At 34.5% G+C, this 26,268-nt stretch overlaps 1 protein-coding gene across 6 annotated transcripts in view; it reads right to left on the bottom strand.

Annotated features, from left to right (window-relative positions):
- LOC149575790 (peroxisomal membrane protein PEX14-like) overlaps positions 1–4,310 on the bottom strand; it is a 70,117-nt gene extending 65,807 nt beyond the window's left edge. For 2 of the 6 annotated variants that reach the window (XM_089815577.1, XM_089815576.1), the window contains exons 1-8: positions 3,881–4,290; positions 3,615–3,767; positions 2,612–2,682; positions 2,105–2,349; positions 1,875–1,923; positions 1,432–1,622; positions 876–1,062; positions 565–723 (exon numbers count right to left, since the gene is read on the bottom strand). In XM_089815577.1, the coding sequence (XP_089671703.1) occupies positions 565–723; positions 876–1,062; positions 1,432–1,622; positions 1,875–1,923; positions 2,105–2,349; positions 2,612–2,663 (883 nt within the window). In that variant the 5' untranslated portion in view covers positions 2,664–2,682; positions 3,615–3,767; positions 3,881–4,290. Of the gene's footprint in view, positions 1–564; positions 724–875; positions 1,063–1,431; positions 1,623–1,874; positions 1,924–2,104; positions 2,350–2,611; positions 2,683–3,614; positions 3,768–3,880 lie in introns of all 6 variants that reach the window. The other 4 variants (XM_089815580.1, XM_089815581.1, XM_089815578.1 and 1 more) reach the window with 4 other exon arrangements.
- Positions 4,311–26,268: the final 21,958 nt, after the last annotated feature.

The following is a 26,268-nucleotide window of genomic DNA, read 5'->3' as shown; positions in this document are numbered from 1 at the left end:
AAAATATAAATTGATCCAGTTTTGAAGAATATTACAAATCTAAATTCATAGAAAATTGCTGAATTTCCAAATGACAATCTGCTAGGTGGACTCCAATATACCAATTAATATAAATACTCTGGAAATAACAAGTTCTAAGTTCTAACAGATAAATAAAATTCTAACTTTACAGACAACAAGGGTCTGCTCAGACACAACCAACAGACAGGGCAGTCAAAAAATGGTTAAAGCAAACACCCCTAATTACAATGAATCTTGTCGTGGTTATAGTTGAGCAAGCCTTCTCTTGCAGTAAGACCTACTCCTAAAGACAGAATTCTTCCCAAATGAGCTTATCCATGCTTTCATTTATCCTCCTCAAGCAGTCATTATCTGCTTTGATTTATTTTATAAGAATCAATATGTTTTAGTATCACTCTATTTTCTTAAAAAAACTTGTGCATTATTCTTATTCTATCTTTGTTGAATAAATTTATCTTTAAATTCTTGCTCATATGTAACATTTTCTTCTGTTAAAGAGTACTCTTAGTGAATGAAATGCTGCACTCCGCACATTAAACATACCCCTATTTGTCTCGCTTGCACTTTGACTGTCTAATCGGCTACCAGCAATAAGTACTTGATGCCTCTGGTTTTCTATCTCCTGAAGAGCAATTTTCATGGACTTCATTTCTTTTGTTTGTTCTTCCAAAGAATGCATCAGCCCCTCCAAATGTTTGCTATCTGGCAGAGAACACTAACCAAGCATAAATTGAAGTATAGTATAGAATACATATTTTCATTCTCCTCTAATGTTCAGGTAATCATCAGCGAGACTTTTAAATGAATTAATGCTCGTGTGATCATTAAAAACCACAAAAGCATCAATTGCAGACCTTCAAGTTTTGATTTAAGCATTTCTCTGCTAGCTTCAGCTACTTCAGCTGCTGCAGCAGCAGCAGCTTTAGCTGCAGCCAGAGCCTCCTCAGCTGGACTAGGTGCTATGGCCTTCTTTTGTTCAAACTCATCAGCTCCAGAAGCAATCTGCCGAATCCAAGATTTGAATCTGGGAATAACTGCTTTCTGGCAAAAGACAAACCATCATCAAGTGCAACGTTATCCACTACAAAATGAATATGGCGGAGAACATTAACCTTACAATAGCCAAATAATTTCAGCATAGGTATACGCTAATAGTACTATAGAGTTTCTTTGTAAATCCAAGCTTACATTTACTGGCAACTTACTACAAGTAAAAGGAAATTATAATGAATACTAGATTTTAATATATCACCAAGTGGCTGTGAATAACTTATAATCATAACTTTCTCTTGTATTACCATAAGTCTGGTGTTTCCTTCTTCCTTGTGATCTGGGACTAATGTTTGTAGACAATGTGTCAAGATTTTTAAACAATATAACTAGATTCCACAAATATAAGTAAAAGCCAACCTTGAAAATCACACCCGTTCCAGCACCAGTTGCAGAAAGCAATCCCAAAGCCAAAAGAAGGTGTGTCCAGTGAAAACGTGACAGTTGAACCATAGGAGGTGTTGATGCTGTAGCACCTGGGACAGCAGAGGGCTGTAGAGTTTGAACAGGAGCTTGAGATTGTTGAGTGGCAAGTGCAATTGGTTGCCTCTCTTTATAAAGACAAATAGAAAACAACTTCAGTGATTTGATTCTCGCCATAATCCAATATAATATAAAGCATTTACAAAAAGACCCAGTGTGAGGATAAGAAAAAAAAAATTGTTGTAATCACGTTTTCTAAAAGCAGACTAATAATTTTGTGCACCAGAAACACTCAGTGGTTTGTCCTCAAAAAAGCAGCAAACCAATAGCTACACAACTGGAGATTTTTAAGAAAAAAAAAGTCATGGGTGAATCCTTGCCTAGAGTTGGGACAGTTGTTCTTGCAGCCAATTCTTGAGAAGAGGGATCCTAGAATGCATTGCAAAAAATTAGTAAACCAAAGAGTTCTCTGCACATTCACATCTCTTAAGTGCATGTATGCAAGCAAAACTGTAGCAATATAATTGAGTATAAAATGTAATGACCGAAGAGAAAAATGAAAAAAATAACTGTCAAAGAAGCATGCAAGAAAAATGAATGACTTTCTTACTGGCACGCGGCGAAATGCTTCATCGATTTCCTCCTTTGTTAAGCCCTTTCTTTCAAGAAATGAGCGCCGATACATGACAGGAGAACCTCTAACTTTAGGGTGAGATAAAAATTTGACTGCATTTTGCACTTGATCTTCTCTAATGGTCTCTGAATTTGCAAAAGGCCAATTCCCATCCTTTTCCTTTGTAATGTCTACTTTGTCTTCAGGAGATCCGCCACCTTCCACTAGTTTCACAGATTCACCTGCGAAATTTGAAAAAAGGCAATGTGTATGAAACATAATAATTAATATGAGGAGAACGAAGAATAGTTCTTACTTAAAGAGCGATTTGGTCGTTCTGAAATAAACTGACATCAAAACCCACACTGGAATATACAAAATAGATAAAATCTTGAGAATTTATTGAAAATTGAAAATTGCGAACACTATATATTTCAAAGCCTGAATTCAGCTATTATACTTGTGAATCAAAAACAGTGTTCAAATGGCAAATGTGTACCATACCTGATAATTGTTTGCCATCAATTTGATTTGGAGGAGAAGATTCAATCGTCATCTATTCCACCCTTCGCTCTCTACACATAGTTGAGTACTTTAAGTAGTGGTCAAAGAAGGAAAAAAGGAAACAATGCGAAACACAAGTTGCTCTGAGGTTAGTTATAGTTAGGTTGCTAGGATCATTGAACAGTAAATTCTATCTCAGTGGCTTAAAAGAAACAACAATCTAAAACAATTTTTATATAAGCACCATCTGATTTCAAGGAAAAGGTCGTATGCATGGATTGAGATCAAAAATTCTGATAATTGAGAAAATCCAACACAGTTGCATCGAGAAACCCTTGTTGACACTTATGCATTGCAAAACATTACAATCCTTGATCTCATTAAAAAAAATCTCACAGATTGTTAAAAATTTGCATAATAAAAATTATATAGGTCACGAAAAGTGGGTGGAATAGACAAGTTTGCACAAATAAGATTGGAAAAAAAATTCATGTACTACCCAATAGGATGTCCATAAAATATGATGGTATAAGGGATGGCGTGCGAACCCCCCCCAAGCAAAGAAGAATGGGCCGGTAGGCAGTATTTAAAGAACTATGTCACTCCAAACAACAAGGCCACTGATATCTAAGTGATAAACCTCCTCGACATGCTACAGAGGGTCCTGACTTTCAACTTCTGACTGGTCCGTATAAAACATCATGAACAACTCTGAAATATTCAACATATATTAACAAATCACTACTTATATTAGTATTATTTATCTAATTTTAACGAAAAATTTTGTGTTTTAATTTTATTTTGATGCAATTCTATCATGCACATTCTATATTTTTCCAGTCTATTGACACTAAAAACAAATTCGAGCGGTCGCGAAACCATGAGCATACTCATATGCATGTAGCAATTCTTTCATTTTACATTCTACAAGTGATTTTAAAATTCTCTGACCAAATATGTATATGTGTTGCTAACATGGTGAAAAACCAGGCACTTTCCTTACCCCAAAACCAAATCTAGCCCTCTACAAAAAGCCTTCATGCCAACAGCCGTCGGTACCACTAATGCATATGTCGCAGCCTGAAGATGAATGGAGGTTCTCTAAACCCAACCGCTGACCTCTAAAAGGCTGTGATGTACAGCAAATATTGTATTTCTGGTTTATGGAATTTCAGAAGTTAAACAGGGGATACTTTAATAACGAAGAAGATGACAGGTTCAAAACATCTGTAAGTTACTTCAAGTTCAAAACAATCCAATGGGTTTTACCTCACTGTAAAATCTTAGAACAAGATCATGATCGCTGAAAAAATCAATACTTATTTTTTGTTGTGATGGAAGAGGCAAAATAGAACTCAACTGAAGATCTGAAACTAATAATTAACCGCTCAAATCCAACAAATTAAATCAAAAAACAATAGAACCTGCAACTAAAAATCTCCAGCCCCCAAATTCAAGAAATCGATAAAGAAATCGGGCCACCCTTTCTAGAAACTCAAAATGCTTGCTCAGTCTAGCATCATCTCACGATTGACTATTTATAATCTATGTTTAGGCGAGATCTTCCTACAAACGCTTGTGTTCCAGCAAACAGCTCCGTAGCAGGGTTGTGGGCAGGCAGATTAGAGCTATTTCCCCGGCATAAGACCATTTTACAGACATAAAAAAGAATTTTTATTACAAACATGAATATGAATATGAATATTATATGTCAAATGTAAACCAATAAAAGTGTATGCTGAAGGTTTATCCTTTAAAAAAGTGTTATATATGTATGGTTTATTCATTTTTATTTCAAGGTTTAATATTGTTGATAATTTTTGAAGATTCATATAAGAAAGTAATTTAAGATTGAATGAGTGAAATATGTGTGGAAATTTAGTACTTTCAATTTGGATATATCAATTTTACAAAAAAAAAAAAAAAAAAAAATTATTCAAAAACATAATTTGTTATGATAAGAATTCTTGTAGTCTTGGAAAAAGACAAGAAGTTAATGACTATTACCAAATTCAATTCATAGTCATTATGAAGGTTTCAACTTCAAGAGCGAAAGATGCTTAAGAAAAACAATGGTGAATTGTTTAATTACATGATGACCAAAAGAACACTAAAAGATATGAGGGGCTATGTGTAAAGAAGTATAAAAGCTTCTCAAGAAAGTTCTAAATTATTTACACAAATGTGTATAGTGTGGATAAATAATATACACTAGATAATGAAGATTAGGTTGTATGTCAATAGGTGATAGTGATTAAGGAGATGATGTTGCTTCATTTCGTCTTTAATTATATTCAAATAAGTTTAATATATTTTTAATGCAAATTAACTATGTTGCTAGAAGTGAATAATATATATTATGGCTAGTGAAAAATTCAACAAAATAGAAAAAATAAAGCATTGTGAATCTAAATAGAATTGTTTTAATGTGTAGTATAATAACTCAATCAAATTCTCAACCAATTATGTACAAAATATTTTTTGCATTCTCATTGATACCAAACCAACATGGTCTAGAAAAGGGACAAGTTGTTGAGCACCTATAGTCCTTTATTCCTAGTTGGTGTAAAAAAGCAATAGTGTGACTAGCCCTCAAATGGAATGGAAAATTAAAAAATATAGGTGACTATGAAAATCAAAGAGTGAACAACCACATTGCTTCCTTTGGGAAAAAATAGATATAATGGCTAAGGTAGAAGCTACTCTGTGAAAGGAGGTGAAAGGAATAGTCATGTTATATGTGTTAGAAAGACTTTGCAATTATCTACAATCACGCTTGGGTTAATTCAAGATAGATCTGTGTATTTCTATTGGGCCTATTGTTATGGATCTTAATGTTTGGTAGGTGAAGGATAGTGTGGAGGACTCCTTGATCTACGTGACTCAAATATCAAAATTAATAGCTCTTCTATTTGGAATAGTATTCAAGATATTAAGGATACAACTTTTGTTGGATCAAGATGGTTACTCGAGGATGGTTAGAAAATTAAGTTTTACAATGATTTTTGGATAAGGGATAGATCTATGTACTCTAACCCTTCTCTAACTTCAACCATGGAGTTGTGCATTCAAGAAATTGGGACTTATGTGAGGGACTTCTACAATATCACACTTGGGTTAATTTGATAGATATGGGTATTTCTATTGGGCCTATTGTTATGGATCTTAATGTTTGGTAGGTGAAGGATAGTATGGAGGTCTCCTTGATCTAGGCGACTCATCCTCAAGACAAGTATTGTGTTTCCTTACCTACATCTCTAACATTGAATCAAATTGGATATTCCCCTTTCTAAGGTAAAGTTTGGATTAAGAACCTTATTTCAAAAATAAATATTTTCTTCTAGATGGCTCTTCAAAGTAAAATTCTTACCGAGGATAACTAATTGTCCAATGTTAGTTCAGTATTGGACTTTGAGGATGGAAGTGGTATTGGTGATTCCTACTTGGATGCTTCTAACAAGAAGAAAAAAAGCAAGAAAATGTTGTGTGGATGGCTTCTCCCCTTGGTTGGAGCAAAATTAACTTTGATGGGGAAATGAAGGGAAGCCCAAGTATTTTTGGTTGCATAGTGGGATGGTTTGAGATGCTAAAGGTAACAATATGGTGATTGTGGCTTGTCCTCTAGGAACATAGACTAACCATGTGAAAGAAGCAATGGGCTTGTCAAGTCGGATGTCATGGTCATTTAGCAAGGGGGGAGTAATTTTAATGCAAGCCTTAGGGCTATATTAAATTATGATGGGACACACTATAAGTGTGCAAATTTGGTGAATATTTTGGTTGATCATTACAACGAAAAGGATTAGCATTACCAATTTATTATTTAGCATAGACAGGTTCATCATTCCTAAGGGCATCATTTTTAGACTTACCTCAAATATTTCTTTCCTATTTTGTGGATCAACATTCTTATTTGGCATTTTCTAGGCATCTTTACTGAGTTTCTTGTTTAGATTCGTTTGAGATATAATATGGATGGGGAATTGAAAAGAAGAGAACCTTTGAATTATAAAAAGTGTAAGAAGGAGGTCAAGGTATGGAAAAAGTTGAATGGTGGTGGTCTTATGCTTTTTATAGAAAACTCCATGGTTTTAATGTCAAGAAAACAAATAATTTTATTGAAGGTTGGAAGGAGGGCACAATCACAATGTATGGTGAGAAAGTTGATAACCCTTATTTTCACTAAGCTAAAACTTTGAAAATTTATTGTGAAAATAGTTGGAATTGTGTTGTTTTGTTTGGGTCTATGTTTTATTTGTTATCAGTTTCCAAAAAGCAACCCTAGCCTGATTATTTTTCCCTAACTTAGTGTTGAAAACCATGCCCTAGTAGGATAGTTTGATATCCTAAGGTTGTATCTTTACCATGTCATGGAAAGAATTTTCTATAAAAAAAAATCTGCTATCAATTTTAAATTTTTACCCTAGGTTTTTTGTTAAGCAGGAGATTGTATGTCATTTTCAAATCATGTGATATGATCTTACGATCGAGGTTTAGGCGTCTACTCATGAGCTTAAGATTTCCCTCTCTCGATGTTATGATGTAAGGGTTAGCAAAGGATCATAAAAGAAAATGTTGAAGGTTAAGATCTTACGATATGTTATGTGCTCACAACATCATGAGTGTTCAAAGTGAAGTTTTTGATCTTATGATCATGCTTTTATCATGTTATCTTAAGTGTCTCATGGAAGGTTTTGATAAACAGGTAATCGTGGGATGACCTGCGACCATACAAGAACAAAAGGATCATAAAATTGCAAGGATGTGTTGCCTGACTTTAAGTCACCCATTTTTTTTGGCAATATTGGTCATATCAAGTCAGTTTCATGTCTAGGTCTAAGTCCTTCATAGGTAGGCCATCCTTGTCGGGTTTCCCTCTTTCTTGCCTTCTCACTCATAAGCTAGGTGGTTGGTTTATGTGTTGTCATGTTGGGTAGGTGATAGTTCCTGCCCGACAAGGATATCATGTTCTCATTGATGATCTTCTCAGATAAAGAATGAATGTAAAGTTGTGATCTCTAGATAAGGGAGATGGGGAAATGATGGTGGTAGCTCTAGACTATTGTGGCTATTCAGTTTGAAGGGGCTTTCCAGTACTTGCAAGAAAAAGGCCACTAATTTCCCTTTTCTTTGGTAAGAGGATTTTTAGGCAGGCAACAAGACTTGCCATTGTGCATTCTCATTTCTTGCCCACTGCATTTGCTTCTTGGCACTAAGAATACGGTTACTAAGGTATGGATTTGGAGATTACTATGAGACATGTTCTATATAGGCTCCAAGCACTCAGATTCAAGATTCAAAGGATTGATCACTCAAAGTTCAGAACTAAGTTCAGGTTCAGTTTCAAGTTTCAAGATTAGATTCAAGAACAAGAGTGATCAATTCAGATATACAGATCAAGGTGTTGAACTCAAATCCATATTCTCAGAATCAAATTTCAAGCTTTGAACATGCTTCACTTTGAGCTCAAATCCAAGGTTCAAGTTTAGTTTGATGCTCCAAGTTCCCAAGTGTAGGCTCAGTTCAAAAGGCTATGGTTCAAGGTTCAACGACAAGGCTCCTAGTCCAAAGTGCATAAACCCCAATGCTTAAAGAATGAAAGTGATATCTCTTGTGAGGAGAAACCATTATAAAGAATGATGCTAGCAGCTCGACAGTCACATTATATGTCCAGGTGTTAACAATGAGAAAGGACAACTCAAGGATACTCTCTTAGTATGCAAGGGTGATGTGATTTGAAGTCATGACTTCATTATTGATTATCCCACAGGTTTCTAGCTCTCAACCATAGAAACATTGTTAGCATCCTCTAATAATGGAATTCCACTTGGGTCCCATAAAGATAAAAAGTGGCAATGAAATGTTCGAGCAAAGGCCAACAAATGCACATTAGGATAAAGCTACAGACACAGGAGGATATATGAATCAGGATGTTTGAAGGCCCGAAATGATATATTTTGGTCATAGAGGAATATTTTTGGCACAAAGATGTCGCTTCAAATACATCTCGTGGAGACTGTCAAGGCAATGCTTTAATGAATATCTAAGCCTTTGTGTATACCATAACATTATTGTGGTTTAAAGATGTCCCTTAAAATGACATGGAAGGTAATTCTCATGCCACTTACCACCAAATGAATGTAATATGGGTAAACTGGATAGACTATAGACCACAAGAAAAGTGTTTGGAAAAATGCCCAAAAGTGTGAAGGTGAAGGATTGGTTTTCAAAAGCTCAAGACTCCAATTTGGAAGTAGTCCATGCAGAGCCCAACTTATCCTACATAATGTGAATGAGAAAGAATATCTATAGAGCTCTATTTGGGGAGTAAAGGATAAACAAATTACGACATGAGGAATATGATCAAATGTTTGACCAAATGTCGATAGTCCTCATCAGGTGGTTAGCTCAATGGAGATACAAGAGCTTCAAAATAGTTCAAAATTTGATGACAGGACTATCTTACACACACCGGCCACTTGCATAAATTCAAAAAGTATACATATGAAAACCCGACACATGCTCACTGGCACAGGGTACAAACCAGCTTGAATGGTGTTGGAATGTTTGCAACATAGAAATAAAGATCATAGAATGAACTTCACATGAAAGGTACTTGATGGTGGGGTTAAGATGTTGTCTTCCAATCATTCGGTGAAATGCGAGCATTGTCATGAACGCAGATTCCAAATGAAGGGGTTTTGTAGCTTTATAGAGGATGGTCACAAACTATTTGATGGAAAGACCATACATTAAAATATAAATTAGTAAATCATTATAACAGGTGGTATGGATATCGACAATGAAGATGCATTGAACTGCAAGCAGATGAATTTGGTGATAAATATAATGCAACGCTGAGCCTTTCACGTTTCTTACTAATTGGATCTGTTACAGTGGATAACTATCACTTCTACATGATTCACATAGATTAGAAATGTCTGTGAGCTGCCAAGACTGTCACAAATGCTAATGGAGTAAGGAGCTCGATGAGGAAATGTGAATAAAATCATGGAGCCTCCTGATGGGATATACTCGACTTGCACACGTAGAGCATTCTTTCACTCTCATTGGTATACTGCACAATTTCATGGTAGCAGGCATCTGGTTAATCTGTTGAATCTTGGAAGGGACATTTGACACCATGGGAAGTTCATCAATAGACACTTGTTTATAAATAAAAAAATATCAAAGATTAATCCATGATTTGATTATACTAATCATAGTGTAATGGAGGTAAAGATTAAAATTCAAAAAAAAATACAAAGGCATTATATTTAAAAATAGAAGGCCATCAGCCAGTAAGCGGATTAGATGAAAGTGACTAATCAACTCCTTCAAAGAAAGAGTTATCTTGGCAACTGAAAAGTCATCGCCAAGTAGAGAAGTGTTAAATATGTAATTCGATGACATTGAAAAGGGTTTCTGCTTCTTCTGCATACAGTTAGAGAGCTTGAGTAGGGAGAGGGGCACATTTAATTTCTGTAATTTTCGTTTCTTGCATTTGGGGGGTTTTCTATTCCATTTTTGTAATAGATTTGATATTGAGTTGTAAGTAATAATGATCAGAGCATCATTATTTTCTATGTTCATAATAAAGAGAGATCTTTTGTTAAATCAGAGAGTTTAAAAGGGTTTTTTCTGATTATTCGCAATTAGAGAGTTGCATTAATCGATTTTGGGCATTATCTTACACCTTAGAATTGGATAACAAATGTGTTGTGGATAAGAGGTGTTTGCAGCCATTTCTATTACAGGAACCAAAATAGATGACCTTTATGTTCTAATTTCATTTACATTGCATTTGCATTTGCATTTATTGAATTCATATTGCATCACCAATGCTGAGGAGTCATAAGATGTGTGAGTTCTCGAAGTTGGCTAGGTTTAGGACCTAAATTTTGCCTGAGTTAATCTTGCCTAGGATTGACTTGGTTTTCCTCTTTCGTTCTCGAGTTAAGAACGCACCTAGTTAGTTTAGGCAATAAAACAAATTCGTTGCATATCATTTCATAAGGGAGTTGTACCTACCAATTCAGAGAAAAATCGGTAACCATAAAATGGCTTTTCAACTGTTGTGAATAGATATTGTTCATAATCTGGGCATTAAGAGTCATAATTTCATGGAAGATAAAAAGAACAAATCTATTTACCAACAAGATGTAAAGTGCAAAGATTATGGAGAGTTTAGATTTTATGATAAATGGATATCAAGACATTGTAAAGGCTTTCAAGGAGACCTCCAAAGATATGAAAGGTCGTGATCATAGGATTGTAGAAGCAAATTATGAGTTTTCTGAGGGCACGATAAGGAAGTAATTATAAGATCGTAAGGATGAAAATGATAAAGCAAGGTGGTGCCAGGTGCATGAGCATAAAGATTTTTTGAGAGATGTGGCAATTCATATCTTCTGATGCTATGAGGAGTAGTAGATTGTAAGATCTCAAGGGAAAGTCAAGAGCTTTCCAAAGCTGCAAAGTGGTGCTAGATTGTAAGATCATAAACATAAAGGTTAAGGCTTCTAATGCTACGATAAAGAAAGGTAAGCAACTAGCATGTGGTTGTAAGTCAATGGTAGTAATTAAAGGTAACTTTTGAAGTTATGAAGTCAGTTAATGGACTATGATCGTAAAATCGTAAGAGCTTGTGAGGTAACTTCCAAAGTTACAAAGAGGTCTTGTAAATCGCAATCAGAAGATCGTAAGGTAAATGAAGGCAAGATAAGATGCTATGACATGGTTTATAAGTTGTGTCTCATAACATTGTAAGAGACTTAAGAGTGAGCTCTAAAGACATGGTAAATGGATGATCGTAATCTATTGTAAACCCAAAATTCCTTGCCTAAGATGATAAAAAGGGATTGTATTTCAAAGTCGATCATAAGATCAAAACCCTAATTTTGACATGAAAAAGCATTTTTTGTTTTTCCTTTGAGCTAGAAAATGACATAAAGCCCCTAGCCAATGAAGTTTGAGTAAAGTATAGGAATTTCTAAGATGGATAGTTATGTGGACGCTCCATCTAAAGTGATAGAGAGCACTGAATTTAAAGCTTAAGCATGCATAATACCAATGCACAAAGAAGGTTGATGAAAGTTTGCACAACATAAAAGCATTCTATAAGCCAGTAATAGGTTACTATTTGTAGAGAGAAGAGATTTTCAGCAGTTGTAGAGTTTTCAGTGTGAACAGATTATTGTTTTCAAAGCTAGTTACAGAGTTTTCTAGTTTTTCAGTCTACTGTCAAGATGTCTAACAAAGAGGTTGAGGAGATTCAAGATTCAAATATGGAAATTGAAAAGACCACCATTACAAAAGGGGGAAAGAGATAGAAGAAACCTAACCAGTTTGTAAAGGAATGGATCAAGTTATTCCTTGAGTCCTTAAATGTCATCTCTGCAAATGACCATGACTTCTATGACTCCTATGCTTTTTGCAAAGATGTTATATTTTGTGGTGTCATTGGGTATGAACTCTTTAGGTACTTCTATCATAATAGGACAGATAAAATCATTGTCTATAGTCCATGGAAGAAAACTCTCACAAAGCTTATCTTTCCAAAATCTTTGTAGGCATTGTTTTGTTGAAGGCCCTTATCAAATCATACAATCTGGTCATCAAATAATTCCATAGGTGGGACAAAACCATTATGTACACCTTTACACATTAGACCATGCTTCTTTCATTGAAGCCTTTGAATTGGAGGGATCCATGAGTGAGCTAGTGGATTTACTTGACCTACAAGAGAAATTTGAAAGAAATACCAAGGCTTACACAAGGAAGTCTATGCTACAACACATCCCCATGGACCTCAAACAAGTGGGTGATTTCCCTAATAAAGTGGATAAGAAGACGCCTCTAGACAAATTCAAGAACTATTTTATGAAAACAATGTTTGGTGTCCACAAGATAGTTGGCATAGATGGGACTGATATGGTGTATGGCGCAAAATTCATTATCATTAGAGATGTATAAGACTCCTACCATGGTGGAGAATATGACTGTGGAGTATATTCTAGAGAAAATGAAGGATAATATTGGACTAGCACATAGTGGAGAGATGGGAAACTTCAAATTCCATCATTACTAATTGTTGATGCACTTGATCCTATACAAGAATGTGGGGTATGTTAGCCCAAATTTCATTGATCACACATCTAATGCAAATAGAGATTTTCTAGTTCAACTGTGGACATGGATATGGGATAGTTCTTATCACTATTCTAACTTTGTTTCCTTTTTCAATAATTTTAGTACTGTTATAATGAAAATGCTAGACCCAAGTTACTTTAGGGCACCTAAGATTTTGAAGAGTCTTTTAAGACCAACCCTACTCAGTGAAAATAAAATATTAGATCACAATTAGGAGGACATTTTCTTATTTCCAACCTTTTCCGTAATGAGAGTATATGGTTACCCTCAGCCTCCTCATATATTGCCCAAATTCATTCCCTCTAGACTGGCCATCATTAAATTCATGTGGAAGTTATTCATGGTGAATAGGGATTACCTAGGACCTAAGATGCATATAGGCACATTAATATCTAGGTGCTTTAGGGTAGGAGACTTTTCAATTGGAAAATAATGCTTAGATCAAATACATTATTTCCTCCACTGCTATAATTTATCAACTAGCCCTTATAGATTGTATGACCCTAAAAATTGAATGAGGAATACCCTCAAAGAAATTAGGAACTATGTGTTGCCAAGCACCAAGGAATTGCCTCATGAGGACCTCATTTCAAACATTGTCACTAAGGCGGAGGCAACTGATAAACTAGCCAAATTTGATGATGTTATGAGGGTAGAGAGGGAATTGAAGAGAACATATCCCAACTTCAAAGGTTTTTACCTGGATATCCCTTACCCACAGAGGATAAGGAAGATGGTTGTCAACCATGTTGAGATTATGGAACAAATGCCAAAAGGGATGATTGGAGAAGAAGAGAGGGTAAACCCTGATAGCCCAGAGCCTGATGTAACCTTGGAAATTGAAGAGGATGAACCTATTGAGGCATCATGGGTTGCAAAAGGTAATAAAAGGTAGAAGGTTGTGCACATTTGAGAGAAAGTGAAACAAATAAATCTACAGATCCTGGCTGGTAAGAGTTAGTACTTTGTTGACTTAAGACAAAGTTACATACAGGATAGGGTTAATGCAACAAAGAATACTCTATCTAATTTGGAGTTGGCAGTAGCAAGATTAGATAATAGGATCCTCCAAGCTCAACAATTCATCAAAGATGATGAATTCATAAAGTCTATTGAATTCAAGAGCTTCATCTATAAGATTAAGCAAAGTGAACTAGTATTAAAGATGAAACCAAGAGAATATAATGAGGAGAAGAAAAATTGATAGACAAGCTTCATGCCTATGATCCAGAGAGTGAAGTGATGACTCTTGAGGAGGCAAGAGATTCAGTGCAAAGGAGTGGAATGCTTCCAGTGCCTAGTTGGGATTTGGAGCAAACATTTATGCTTGACCAAATAAGGAGACAAGAAAATGCAATCTCATATGAGGCATATGGTGTTGGTGGACTAAAAATGGGATCAAGTTTCAACATTGATAGCAAAGCTCTAGTAGTGTGGAGCATGGCTCCTGCAAAAAATAAGCTCAATCTAATGGATGTGCAAAGCACAAATCAGGGTAACATGATTGTATGGACCCTACAGGGTACCTCTGGTATAGAGATCTCCAAGGCCATGAAACATTTCTCATTCATGAATGAGGCTAAAGTGGAGGAGATAGAAACAAGATTAGCCAAGGCCTTCCATGACTATATTGATGTCAGGAAGTTATATGAGGACCAACTGAGGAAGAGTCATGTGTAAAAGTAGAGAATTGAAGAATAAGAGGCCAAAGTTCAATGGCTAGAGATAGAAGGTGCATTTCTAACAAAGCAATTGTATAATGTAGAGCAACTTGCTACTGCAAAACAGAGTAGAGCATAGAGTATCTAGGAACAACCTACCAAAATCACAACAGAAATAACTACTCTGATAGAGGAGCTAGAGGTAGAGGATATAGAGCCAAGAAGAATGAGCATAGATACTCCATCTACATAGCAGAGTGGTGAGGTAAGGACAATTGTCCTTAAAAGTATGATAGGCCATAGAGTTGAGACACTAAATAATATATTTCAATAGGCCCATACTTTATATGTTTCTTTACAAGATGTTGAGCAAGTTTGCAATGATGCACTTGCATGGCTATCACCCACTTTCAATCTTTGGGGCCATACACTTAGTTTTTGGAGAGGCTAATTATGTTGATGGCTAAAAAGCTAGATTTGCTTGATAAAATTATTATAGTAAGGGAGAGCCTAGAGATAGTCAAAGAATTAATTGACTTCTTTACTAGAAAGATGCAAATAATAAAAGGAAATATAAAAGTCTTATCACAAGGGATTGAGCCCTATATTCCACCTATTTTGGATGTTAATAGCAAGTTGAGAGACTAACGGAAGTGGTTTGATCTTTCAGTGCAATGCTAACTCAAGAAGCCACAATATCAATTTTTGAAGATGGTAGTGTTGAAAACAATTGATTGATTGTGTATTGTCTTTGATGTTACACAAAATATCATGTCTTTGCCAATCAGTGTATATTGAGCTCACTCAGGTAATTAAGATAGTTTCATGTGTCTGCCAAGCATTCTAGTGTTTGCCAAGTTCAGAAGACAGTGTCTACCGAGTTTACTTGGGTGACAAAGAGAAGTTTGCAGAAGTTGAGTGTTCACTAAGCTCACTAGATTAATGGAGGAAAAGTTGGATGGAACCAGTGTTAACTGATATCACTCAGTTACCAAAGGAAGTTTGTGAAGATGCAATGTTAACCAAGTTCACTTGGTTAACATAGGAAAATCATTTCTGAGTTAATGTCTACCAAGCAAGGTCAGCTAATGAAGGATTTTCTTGTTTTGCCATATTGAGTTTAACAAATTTGTTTGTTGGTTCTAGCTGACTAAGGAGATGAATATTAATTATTCTAATTTGTATTCAAGTCAACTTGACAATGCATAAGGTATAAGCATAAGGTCAAGTTGAGGATTGAATGTGTGCAAGTATATGGAAGAATAGAAGATTCTTAGAGGAAATGAATTAGAAGGATAAGAAGAATATCCTTGTAGAGCTACAAAGATACATTTGATAAAAAAGGATCAAGTATTCAAACCAAAATTGAGATCTGTAATCAGCAATTCCATTGCATCAAAAATTAGGTCATCTCATTGTTACTCTCTAACCATTGTAGCAATAATCTAAATCTCTTAACAGAGTTGGCTTAACAATTATTTGTAAATCCTCTAACAAGGTGGCATTCCTAGATTAAAGTGTCTAAAGACCTCTAACAAGGCCACTCCTAATAGGGTGATTAAAGCCCCTAATAGTGTGTTTTGTAACCTTTAACAGGGTTGGCTCCTAACAAGCCTCACTTAAGAAGAGTAAGAATTAATAACTACTTACAATTGGTGGCTTTTCTCAAATTGGGTTTCCACATTAAATCTTGGTGTCACTTGTGTTCATGCTATTTATTTTATGTGTATGCAACTAAGTTAAGTTCGGTTAATCATAGATAACATCATAAGAATTTCTATTAAGTAGTTACTGAGTTGTAGTTGCTATTTTAGTGGTTACCAAGTTACAACATATTATCAGTATTAACCGAGTGAGCAACTATATTTTCAGTGAAGTTTGTTGACATCTAAGTGATTTGGGATTTATTTTAGTGGTAACTAATTCACCCCTCCCCTCTCAATTACCCCTCTTATGTTTCCTACAATTAGTATCATAATTTTTGGTGCTTGTAGAGAAGGTTTCAAGGACCTAAGCTAAAGATCAGGAGGTCTTACAAAAGAGAGATTCCCAAGTTGAATAGAGATAACTTTGAGGCATGGAAAGAACTTATAAAGTTGAACCTTGAAACCATCATTGATTTAGGTTTGAAATATCTAGAAAATTCTTACAAGGCTTCTATAGGAACATTGACTATGGAATAGATTGCTGAAAAGAAAAATCATAACATTATGATGATCGACATTGCATCAGTTCTTAACTATGTTGAATTTGATGAGGATTGCTCATGACATGTGGACCAAACTGAAGGATATCTATGGAGCTGATGATAATGTGAAAAGATCCAAGTCAAAAAGCTTGAGAGGTTAGTTTGATCAGATGAAGACGAGAGTGGATGAGAACATTGCAAAATATGTTGAAAGAATCAAAACTATTGTCAGTGCTATCAAAGCCCCTGAAGAGACAATTAACGATGTGACAGTTGTAAGAAAGGTACTCAAAACCCTTCTTCCTATCTATGTAATCAAAGTGTTTTCTATTCAAGAGATGAGTTGTGATCCAAATAACAAGATAAATTTGGATGTTCTAGTTGGAAGATTGATTGCATTTTGAACTAGATAACTATGATAATTATACTCCTAGTTCTAGAAATCTTGAGTTTGCATTTGAAGCCAAGTTGTCACTCAAAAAGAAAGATAAAAGGTCCAAAAGCAAACAATCTGAAAGTGAAGAGGAAGATAGTTCTAACAGTGATCTTGAAGCCATTGAAGCATTACTTGCAAGAAGGTATCCTAAAGGCAAAGGAAAGTAGAAAGGTAAAATTCCTTTGATCTATTTTTCTTGTGAAGAAGTTGGACACATTGTTGCATGGTGTCCAAATAGAGAAGGAAAAGATGAAAAGAAGCACAAAAAAATACAAAGGTAAGAAGGATTTTAAGAACCTTAAGGACTACAAGGAAAAAGGTAAGAAATCTTGTTTTATGGCTAAAGATTCAAATAGTAGTGAAGATGATGAAATGGTGTATATTATTGTAAAAAATGAATTTGATGATAAAGGAGATAAAATGGCACTTATCTCTTATGTTAGCAAAAACTATTCATGGATTACTGATAATGGTTTCTCACATCATATGACTAGTGACAAAAGAAAATTTGAACATGTGGAACATTATAATGGTGGAAGTGTGAGATTTGGAAACAATAAACCTTGTTGCATAAAGGGAAAATATTGTATCTCACTAACCAATGAACTTAGATGTGATAATGCTTATTGGGTTGAAGGACTAAAGCATAATCTACTGAGTGTGGCACAATTGAATAACATTAGATTCAAAGTAGAATTCATGAATGGGAAGGCCAAGCTACTAGATGGAAAAGGAAATCTAGTTGAGTCCGGTAAGCAAACCAAAGGTAATCTATTCGACCTAGATCTCAGTGAAAGTTCATGTTTCATTGCTCAAGTAGAAGAAAGCTAGTTATGGCATAAAGGTCATGTCATGTGAACTTTGATAATCTGATCAAGATAAGGAAAAAAAAAGAGTAGGAGGTATTCCAAGTCTGGGGAAACCTGATATGGGCATATGTAAAAATTGTCAAATTGGTAAGATGGGCAAGTCAAGTTTCAAAAGCAAGAACTATCATTCTAAAGAAGTCTTGGAGATGGTTCATACAGACTTATGTGAACCCATTGGAATTGAGAGCTATAGTGGAGATAAGTATTTTATTCTTTTTGTTGATGATTATTCTAGGCTGATGACTGTAATGTATCTAAAGGAGAAGTCAAAAGATTTTCAAAAGTTTAAGTGGTATCTGGCAAGAGTAGAAAAGAAAACTAGAAATAAGTTGAAGTGTTTGAGGTTAGATAGAGGTGGTGAATTCATCTCTAATGAATTGAATGAATTCTACACTAAAAGAAGAATCAAAAGACAAGTATCAACCCCTGGTAAACCTCAGTAGAATGGTATAGATGAAAGAATGAGCAGATCCATCATGGATTGTGCAAGAACTTTGATGATAGAAAAGAATGTTGCAATCAAATACTAGAAGGAAGCAATCAGTATTGTAGTACATACCTTGAACAAAGTATAGCTAAAGAAAGACTCAAATCAAACTCCTTATGGACTATGGTATGGCTACAAACCAAATGTAAGTTACTTGAAAGTATTTGGTAGCAAATGTTATATTCTGAAAGAGACTAGGAAAGGTAAATTTGATGTCAAATGTGATGAAGCCATATTCTTAGGATACTCCAACAGGAGTAAAGAATATAAAATTTTGAATTTATCCACTCATAAGATCATAGAAAGTGAACATGTGAGAATTGATAAGTTCACAAAAAAGAGTGAAGAAGAGAGTAGCAAAGAACCCGAGGATTACAGAAGGTTCATTTACTTTGAACCTGATACATTGCCAAATCTAATTGTAAGTCAAGAGACTTCACCTCCCAAGTCCCCAAAATCTCCAAAAGCACTCGAGTTGCAACCAATACAACCCAAGTCATAGTTTGAAGAACATGAGTTAAAATTAGAGGCTACTGAGTTATAGCCAGAGAAAACTAAGTCTGAAGGATCCAAGTTAGAAAAAGTGGGACCTAAGCATGATGCAAAAGATGATGGCAAAGCAAGTGGAACTATTGGAAGCATGAATGTTGATGATATTCCTATGGAGGAGTATTGTAGAAACATGATTAGATTATTATCATGATGATATGTTACATTCATGACTATGTTTGTCATTGATGTCAACATAGTAGTTTTCTATGGTATGTGACAGAAGAATGGTAGTAAAGATCAAGTTGTTACGAATAGATTGTTGAGTATTTTCACTAGCAAGGTTAATGGGAGATTCTACTAAGTGTCTAGTATACGCAGCTAACCTTAGGAGCAAAACATAGTAAGTCTAGAAGAAGTTATGTAAGTTTTTGTGAAGACTGTTATGAGAGAGTTTACAGAAGCATGTTCTAGTAAACATGTTATATCTCTTAACAGAGTTGTTATTTTGAGAAGCAAGGTTAAAGTTGTGTAGAAGACATGTTGGAGATGACGTGCTTAAGTTTGCTCATCATAATATTACGCGTACGAAAAGTTATTCAATTTACAAGGCGACAAATTAATGTTATTGCTAAGTATAACATGTTCTTAATGAGGTCCTATAATAATTAATTGAAAAGGTGTATTAGCCGACTCATGGAATTGTTTTATGGATTTAGTATAAATGAAGGGCATTTTACTTTGTTATGTATAAACAATTGCATGAAGCACAAAGAGTGGAATAGAAGAGAAATAAATTGATATGTAAGGATAAGTAGAGAAAAGCGAAGTTGGAGAAGACTTTGTTGCCAAGGTTTCATTTTAAGATTTGAGGTTTGACATGTGGATCTGAGGTTTGTGACCTAGTCTACAAGGTCTGACAGTGATTAGTTTGGTTGACAAGACAAAGGAAAGAGGGTAAAGTACAGTATGAACAATTATGTTATAAGGAATAGTTGAGAGATCAGTTGGATAGTGAAGTTTGGTGGTCTTGCCCCAGAATTTCTTTGGACAGTGGATCCTTCTACCTTCTACAACTCCTAATAGGGTTGGAATCTCCTAACAGGGATTCAAAGTCTCTTAATAGGGACTCTTATGTATTGAATGTGTTTATAGACTCCTAATAGGGTCCATCCTTTAACATATACATCAGTATATCTTTGTGGGCATCATTCCCACTGGAGTTTTCCCTCTAATCAAGGGTTTCCCTAGTTAAAAAATTGGTGTAATTGTGTATGTCCATCTTGTTATGGTTAACATTAATTAAGGTTGATAAATGTTTTAATTGGATAATTGATTCAACCCTCCCCCCCTCTCAATTATCTTGGTGGACTATTATTTCTAACAATTGGTATTAGAGCAGTAGGTCCTTGAAGATAAAGTTTAACAACTTTGGGAGATCCATGGCTAACATATACAGAAAAGATAGTCTGAAGTTTGATGGAACAAATTATGATAGCTAGAAGGAAAAGATGAAGACACATCTGTTGTGTATGGGCCCAAGATATTGGATCTTGACAAAATTAGAAAAGACAATTATTGTTGAAAGTGCACTGGAAACTTGTAACGAGAATAAGAGAGAACTTTTCATGTGCAACATGAGAGCTAGAGAAACACTATTGTTTGCACTTTCTAAAATGGAGTACAAACAGGTAAAAACACTTAATACTTCTCATGAGATTTGGAAATCTTTGCAAAATAGTTTTGAAGGTGATGAACATTCTAAGAAATTGAGGCTACAAAACTGGATTTGTGCATTTCAAGATGCTAAAATGATGGAATATGAATCCATAAGAACATATTTAGGAAGAATATTAGAAATTATTGTAGGTATTAGATCTCAAGGAGAAACCAAGGAAGATGATGAGGTGATCTAGAAGATATTGAAGAGTTTAACGCCACCATTTAAGCAAGTAGTTCAAATGATACAATTGTTGATCTCTTGTACCAAATATGACATCAAGGAAACATTACTTGAGAGAATTGAAGCAGTTGAGAATGAGCTTAGATAGTTTGGAGAATTGTCTAGAATAGAGACAACTTTTAGTGCCCTAAATATTCAACCTAATCTATCAAGGAGCACAAGTGCTAGAGGAGATTTTGCTAGTAGTGGCAAATTTGATGAGGAGAAAAAGACAGGAGTAGCCCTTCTTGTAAGAATAGAAAAAGATGGTAAGAAAATCTTCAAATGTTGGATTATAATGAGTTTTGTCATTATACATCTAAGTGTCCTAAAAGAGAGAAAAACGTATAAAGGAAAGTTCAAACCTAGAAAAGATAGAGATTGTTTGTATGCCAATGAAGAAGATGAATATGATGAAAAATAAGTAAGTGCCAGTAATGATGAAATAGGATTTGTGGCTATTAAAGAAGAAAGTCCAGAGAAAATAGCTTTCGTATCACATGTTGAAAATAAATTTGATTGGATAATTGATAGTGGTTGTTCACATCATCTGACTGGTGATATGAACTAGTTTGTTGACTTCAAAAGTTATGATGGAGGCATTGTCAAAGTTGGAAACAATGTAGCTTGCCATGTTAAAGGTATTGGATCTATAACTCTTGATGGTAAGATTAACACTGAGGATGTAATATTTGTTGATGGTTTGAAACATAATCTTTTAAGTGTTATAAAACTAGTGGATAGATATTATTAGTTGTAGTTCATAGAGAAAACATGCATGATCAAAGACAAAGATGGAAAGGTAATTGGAATAGGAAATGTATTTCAGCTAAATCCCACTAAAATGATATGTTTGGTTGCAAAAGTAGATGACAATTGGTTATGGCATAAGATATTTTATCATATAAGCTTTGACAACATTGTGAAAACTAGTAGTATGTTTGCAGTCAGAGATTTTCCTAAGATTGTAAAGCCTAACACAATTCGCAAGGAGTGTGTCTTGGAAAAGCATAACATAGCTTCTTTTCCCAACAAGATGTTTACTACTACATAAAAGTTAGAGATTGTACACACTGATCTTAGTGGTCCTACAAAGACTAGAGGATTTTATGGTGAAAGGTATTTCATGATTATTGTTGATGACCTTTCTAGATTGATGTGGGTTGCATTTCTTAAAGAAAAATTTGAGGCATTTGACAAGTTCAAAATATTCAAGAATAGAGTTGAGAATGAATCAAGTATGAAGATTAAATATTTAAGATCAGATAAAGGAGGAGAGTTTACTTCAAACGAGTTTAACATCTTTTGTGAAGCTAATGGAATCAAAAGACAACTTTCAGCTCCTAAAACCCCTGAACAAAATGGCATTGTGGAAAGAAGAAATAGGTTAGTAATAGAAGCAACAAGAGCTATGTTAGTTGAGAATGATGTATCCAAGATGTTTTGGAGAAAAGCTATGAATACAATAGTTTACACTATGAATAGAGTACAGGGAAAGAAAGACACAAACAAGACCCCTTATGAACTATGGTTTGGTCACTCACCTATAGTTAAGTATTTCAGAATTTTTGACAGCAAATGTTATATCAAAAGAGATGATGATGTTGGTAAATTTGATGCTAGAAGTGATGAAGGTATGTTTCTTGGTTATTCATTGAAAAGAAAAGCTTATAGATGTTATAATTTGAGAACTAAGACTATTGTTGAAAGTGCAAGTGTAAGAGTAGATGAGAAATTTAGGATATAAGAAATAATAGTTTACTGCAATTCTGGTGATGAGAATGTTGTTGTTACTAAACCAAGGAATAATCAAGTATTTTTTGAGATTAACAATGATTTGTAGAATGAAGGAGAGAAAAGGTGGGAACAAAGTTCAGAACCTAGAACTAAGCTAAGAGTTGAGATAACAACTCCTACTTTTCGTAAGAATATGACAAAGAATCAACCACCAAAGCATATCATCGGAAATAGAGATAAAGGTGTATTGACAAGAAGTAGAATCAATGAAGAACTATATCTAATATCTCAAGTAGAACCAAAAATATAGATGAGGCATGCAAAGATGACTATTGGAAGCAAGCTATGAAAGAAGAATTGGATCAGATAGTGAAGAATGAGACATGGAAACTAATCTCTAGAGCAGCAGACAAGAATGTGATAGGAACAAAATTGGTATTCAGGAACAAGATGAATGAAAAAGGTAAAGTTGTAAGAAATAAAGCAAGATTGGTATGTGAAGGATACTCACAACAAGAAGGAATAGACTGTGATGAAACCTATGCTCATGTGGCAAGAATTGAAGCAATAAGGTTATTCTTAGCCTATGGAGCACATAAGAAATTCAAAGTGTATCAAATGGATGTCAAGTCAACATTTTTTAATGGAGAACTTGAAGAAGAGGTATACATAGAACAACTTGAAGGTTTTCCTTTAACAGATGACAAGGACATGGCATGTAGATTGAAGAAAACATTATATGGCTTAAAACAAGCACCCAAAACCTGGTATGCAAGGTTGGACAAGCATTTGACAGAACTTGGATTTAGCAAAGGTATGGAAAACATTAATCTATACTGGAAAGAAATAGATGATGGATTGATGATTTTGGTAATATTTGTTGATGATATCATATTTGGAGGAGATGATGATGAAAGTGACAAGTTTGTAGAAGAAATGAAGAAGGAATTTGAAATGAGTATGATAGGAGAAATGAAATACTTCCTATGATTACAGATTGTGCAGGATAATGAAGGAATCTTTATTTCTTAGACTAAGTTTTTGAAAGATCTATTGAAAAGGTTGGGTTTGGAAATATGTAAACTAGTTGGAATACCTATGATAACTAGAAACAAGTTATCTACAAAGGATGAGACACCTACTATTGAGCAGAAGAAATACAAATCTATGATTGGAGGATTGTAATATTTGACTCACACAAGGCCGAATATAACAAATGTAGTTTGAAATTGTTACAAGATTTCAAGCTAATCCTAGAGAAGCACATTATGTAGTAGTTAAAAGGATATTTAGATATCTAAGGGAACATCAGAGTTTAGATTGTGGTACAACAAATCTAATGATTTCACTTTATATACTTATACTGATGATGATTGGGTAGGTAGTATGGATGACAGAAAGAGCACCAATGGTAGAGTATTTTTTCTTGAAGGAAGATTGGTTTCTTGGTTAAGCAAGAAGTAGGACTATATCTCACAGAGTACAACAGATATAGAATATGTTGCAACAACAAACAATTGTAATCAAGTTGTTTGGATGAAGTAGATGCTGAAGGATATAAGGATAGAATTTAGTGAACCTATTGTCATACATTGTGATAACACAAGCACAATGAATATGTCTAATATGTTGACATTACAGTCATGTTTGTTACTAGTGACATATGCTTATTCAGATTGTAACTATCTATTGAGCATAGTATACAGTTAATAGAGTTAACCAAGCATTTTAGACTCTACCAAGTTCTACAATTGCTATTGAGTCCAAGGGATAGTATTCAGTTTACGTTGAGCAATTTCTACCACGTTGGTGATCAGTAGTGTAAATCGAGCTTTGTAAGGTTTATCGAGTTCCTTAGAGAAAATTGAGTTGTGTAGTGGTTACCAAGTTCATAGTTGCAATGATGTGAGTCTAGTGTTAACTAAGCCACTCAGTGTTAACCAAGTGACTCAATTTATATCGAGCTTGTAGTGATAGCATTTACCGAGCTATGTAGTATGGACCAAGTGACTCAATTTATATGTTGAGTTTCACAGTATTCACCAAGTCACTAGTGCAGATCAAGTTCAAGACTACTTGGAAGTGATTGGTATGGATCGAGCTTCTACATCTACCAAGTGCATGATGATGTCGAGCATTGACAGTGGATTTCAAGTATCAAAACCTCACTAAGCTAGTATTTAGAACCCGAGTTCCTATAGTTGGGCCAACTTTGTGTATTATGTGTAAACTTGCATTGTAGCCAACTTTGTAATTTGTAAATTGGATTGGTATATATGTAATGCATTGTATCATATCCAATGAGATAGTATGAAGTAATGTAATAAGAAGAGAAGAGCATAAGAGAAAATTACAAAGGCTACAACAATATAAGGAGCAATAAATATTTATCTATCACAACAAGGTGATCATTACACTCAAAGGAATCTCATTCAGTAAACCAAGTTATAGATTAGAGATTAGCTATTGTTTGATTCTAATAGGTGGATTAGTTAAATCCTTTCATAAGGAAGACTTAACAGTCTTTTGTAAATCTCTTTATTAAGTGCATACTTCATTGTATGTTTGTAAATCCTTTTGCAAGGTGGACCTAGTAGTTCTTATTGCTCCTAACAGGGTGGATCATCAGAAGTAATCATTATAAGCCTTAACAGGCCAACTTTATACTACAGTACTAAAGCTTGTGTGTATCATCCCCACCCAATTTTAATTTCTATTTGGAAGGTTTCTAGGTTACTAAATTGTGTGTCAAAAGTGTTATGAATGCTTTAATGATTTTAGTTTTTCATGCATTCAATTAGATCAGAATACACATGAAGAATTAATTGCTAATAAAGGATTAAAGTTTTATTGGTTACTGATTTTCCCCTCCCCTCTCAGTAACTTAACCTATTATATATATTTGCAACAATTGGTATTAGAGTTTTGTGGTTCTCAGGAAAGAAGTTTAACAGTTTGAGAAAATAGCAGAGGCTATGGAGTTATTCAGACTTGATAAGGCTATTGACAATGAGAAGCTAGATTTGGAATTGGCTATTGGATAACTCAAGAAAGAAAATGAGCAACTCTCCCAATCTCTAGAAAGAAGAAAAGATCTTGCAATCTAGATGAATGACCAACTCTAAATTGAAGACACTCATTCAGAAAGAAATTCAGATGAAGCTAATAATGCAATCAAAGAACTATTGGAAAAGAATGGTATTATTCAAGAAGTAAGAAAATTGAAAAGAGAGAAAGAAATTTAGTCAGTTAGATTATGTGAAGTCATGGAAGAGAAAAATAAGATAAAAGAAGAGATGCAAGGAAAAAACAATGAAATTCAACACCTATCCCTTTAACAAACATACTTCATTAATTAACTCACCAATGCAAATGAAGAAATCATGAATCTAAGATCTGAGAATGAAAGATTGCATAATGATCTAAATAATGAAAAGAAAACCAATGAAAGGATGATGAAATCTTAAGCAGACATGAATCAATCAAATGAGCAAAGCCATTATAGATAAAAAGGAAAAGTGAGAATTGGATATACAGAAGAAGGTGAATCCTCCAAGCAAGGAGCTCAAAAAATTAGACCTACTTGCAGTCACTATGGTAAGATAGGTCATACATCAAACAAATGTTGGAGCAATGGGAAAGCTAAATTTAATGGAAAATGCTAAAATTGCAATCAACATGGACATAGAGATAATG

Source organism: Cupressus sempervirens, chromosome 2 (assembly GCF_028749045.1).
Source record: "Cupressus sempervirens isolate cs-2001-9-10 chromosome 2, ASM2874904v1, whole genome shotgun sequence".
NCBI lineage: Eukaryota > Viridiplantae > Streptophyta > Pinopsida > Cupressales > Cupressaceae > Cupressus > Cupressus sempervirens.
This window is presented reverse-complemented; position numbering and strand designations above follow the sequence as displayed.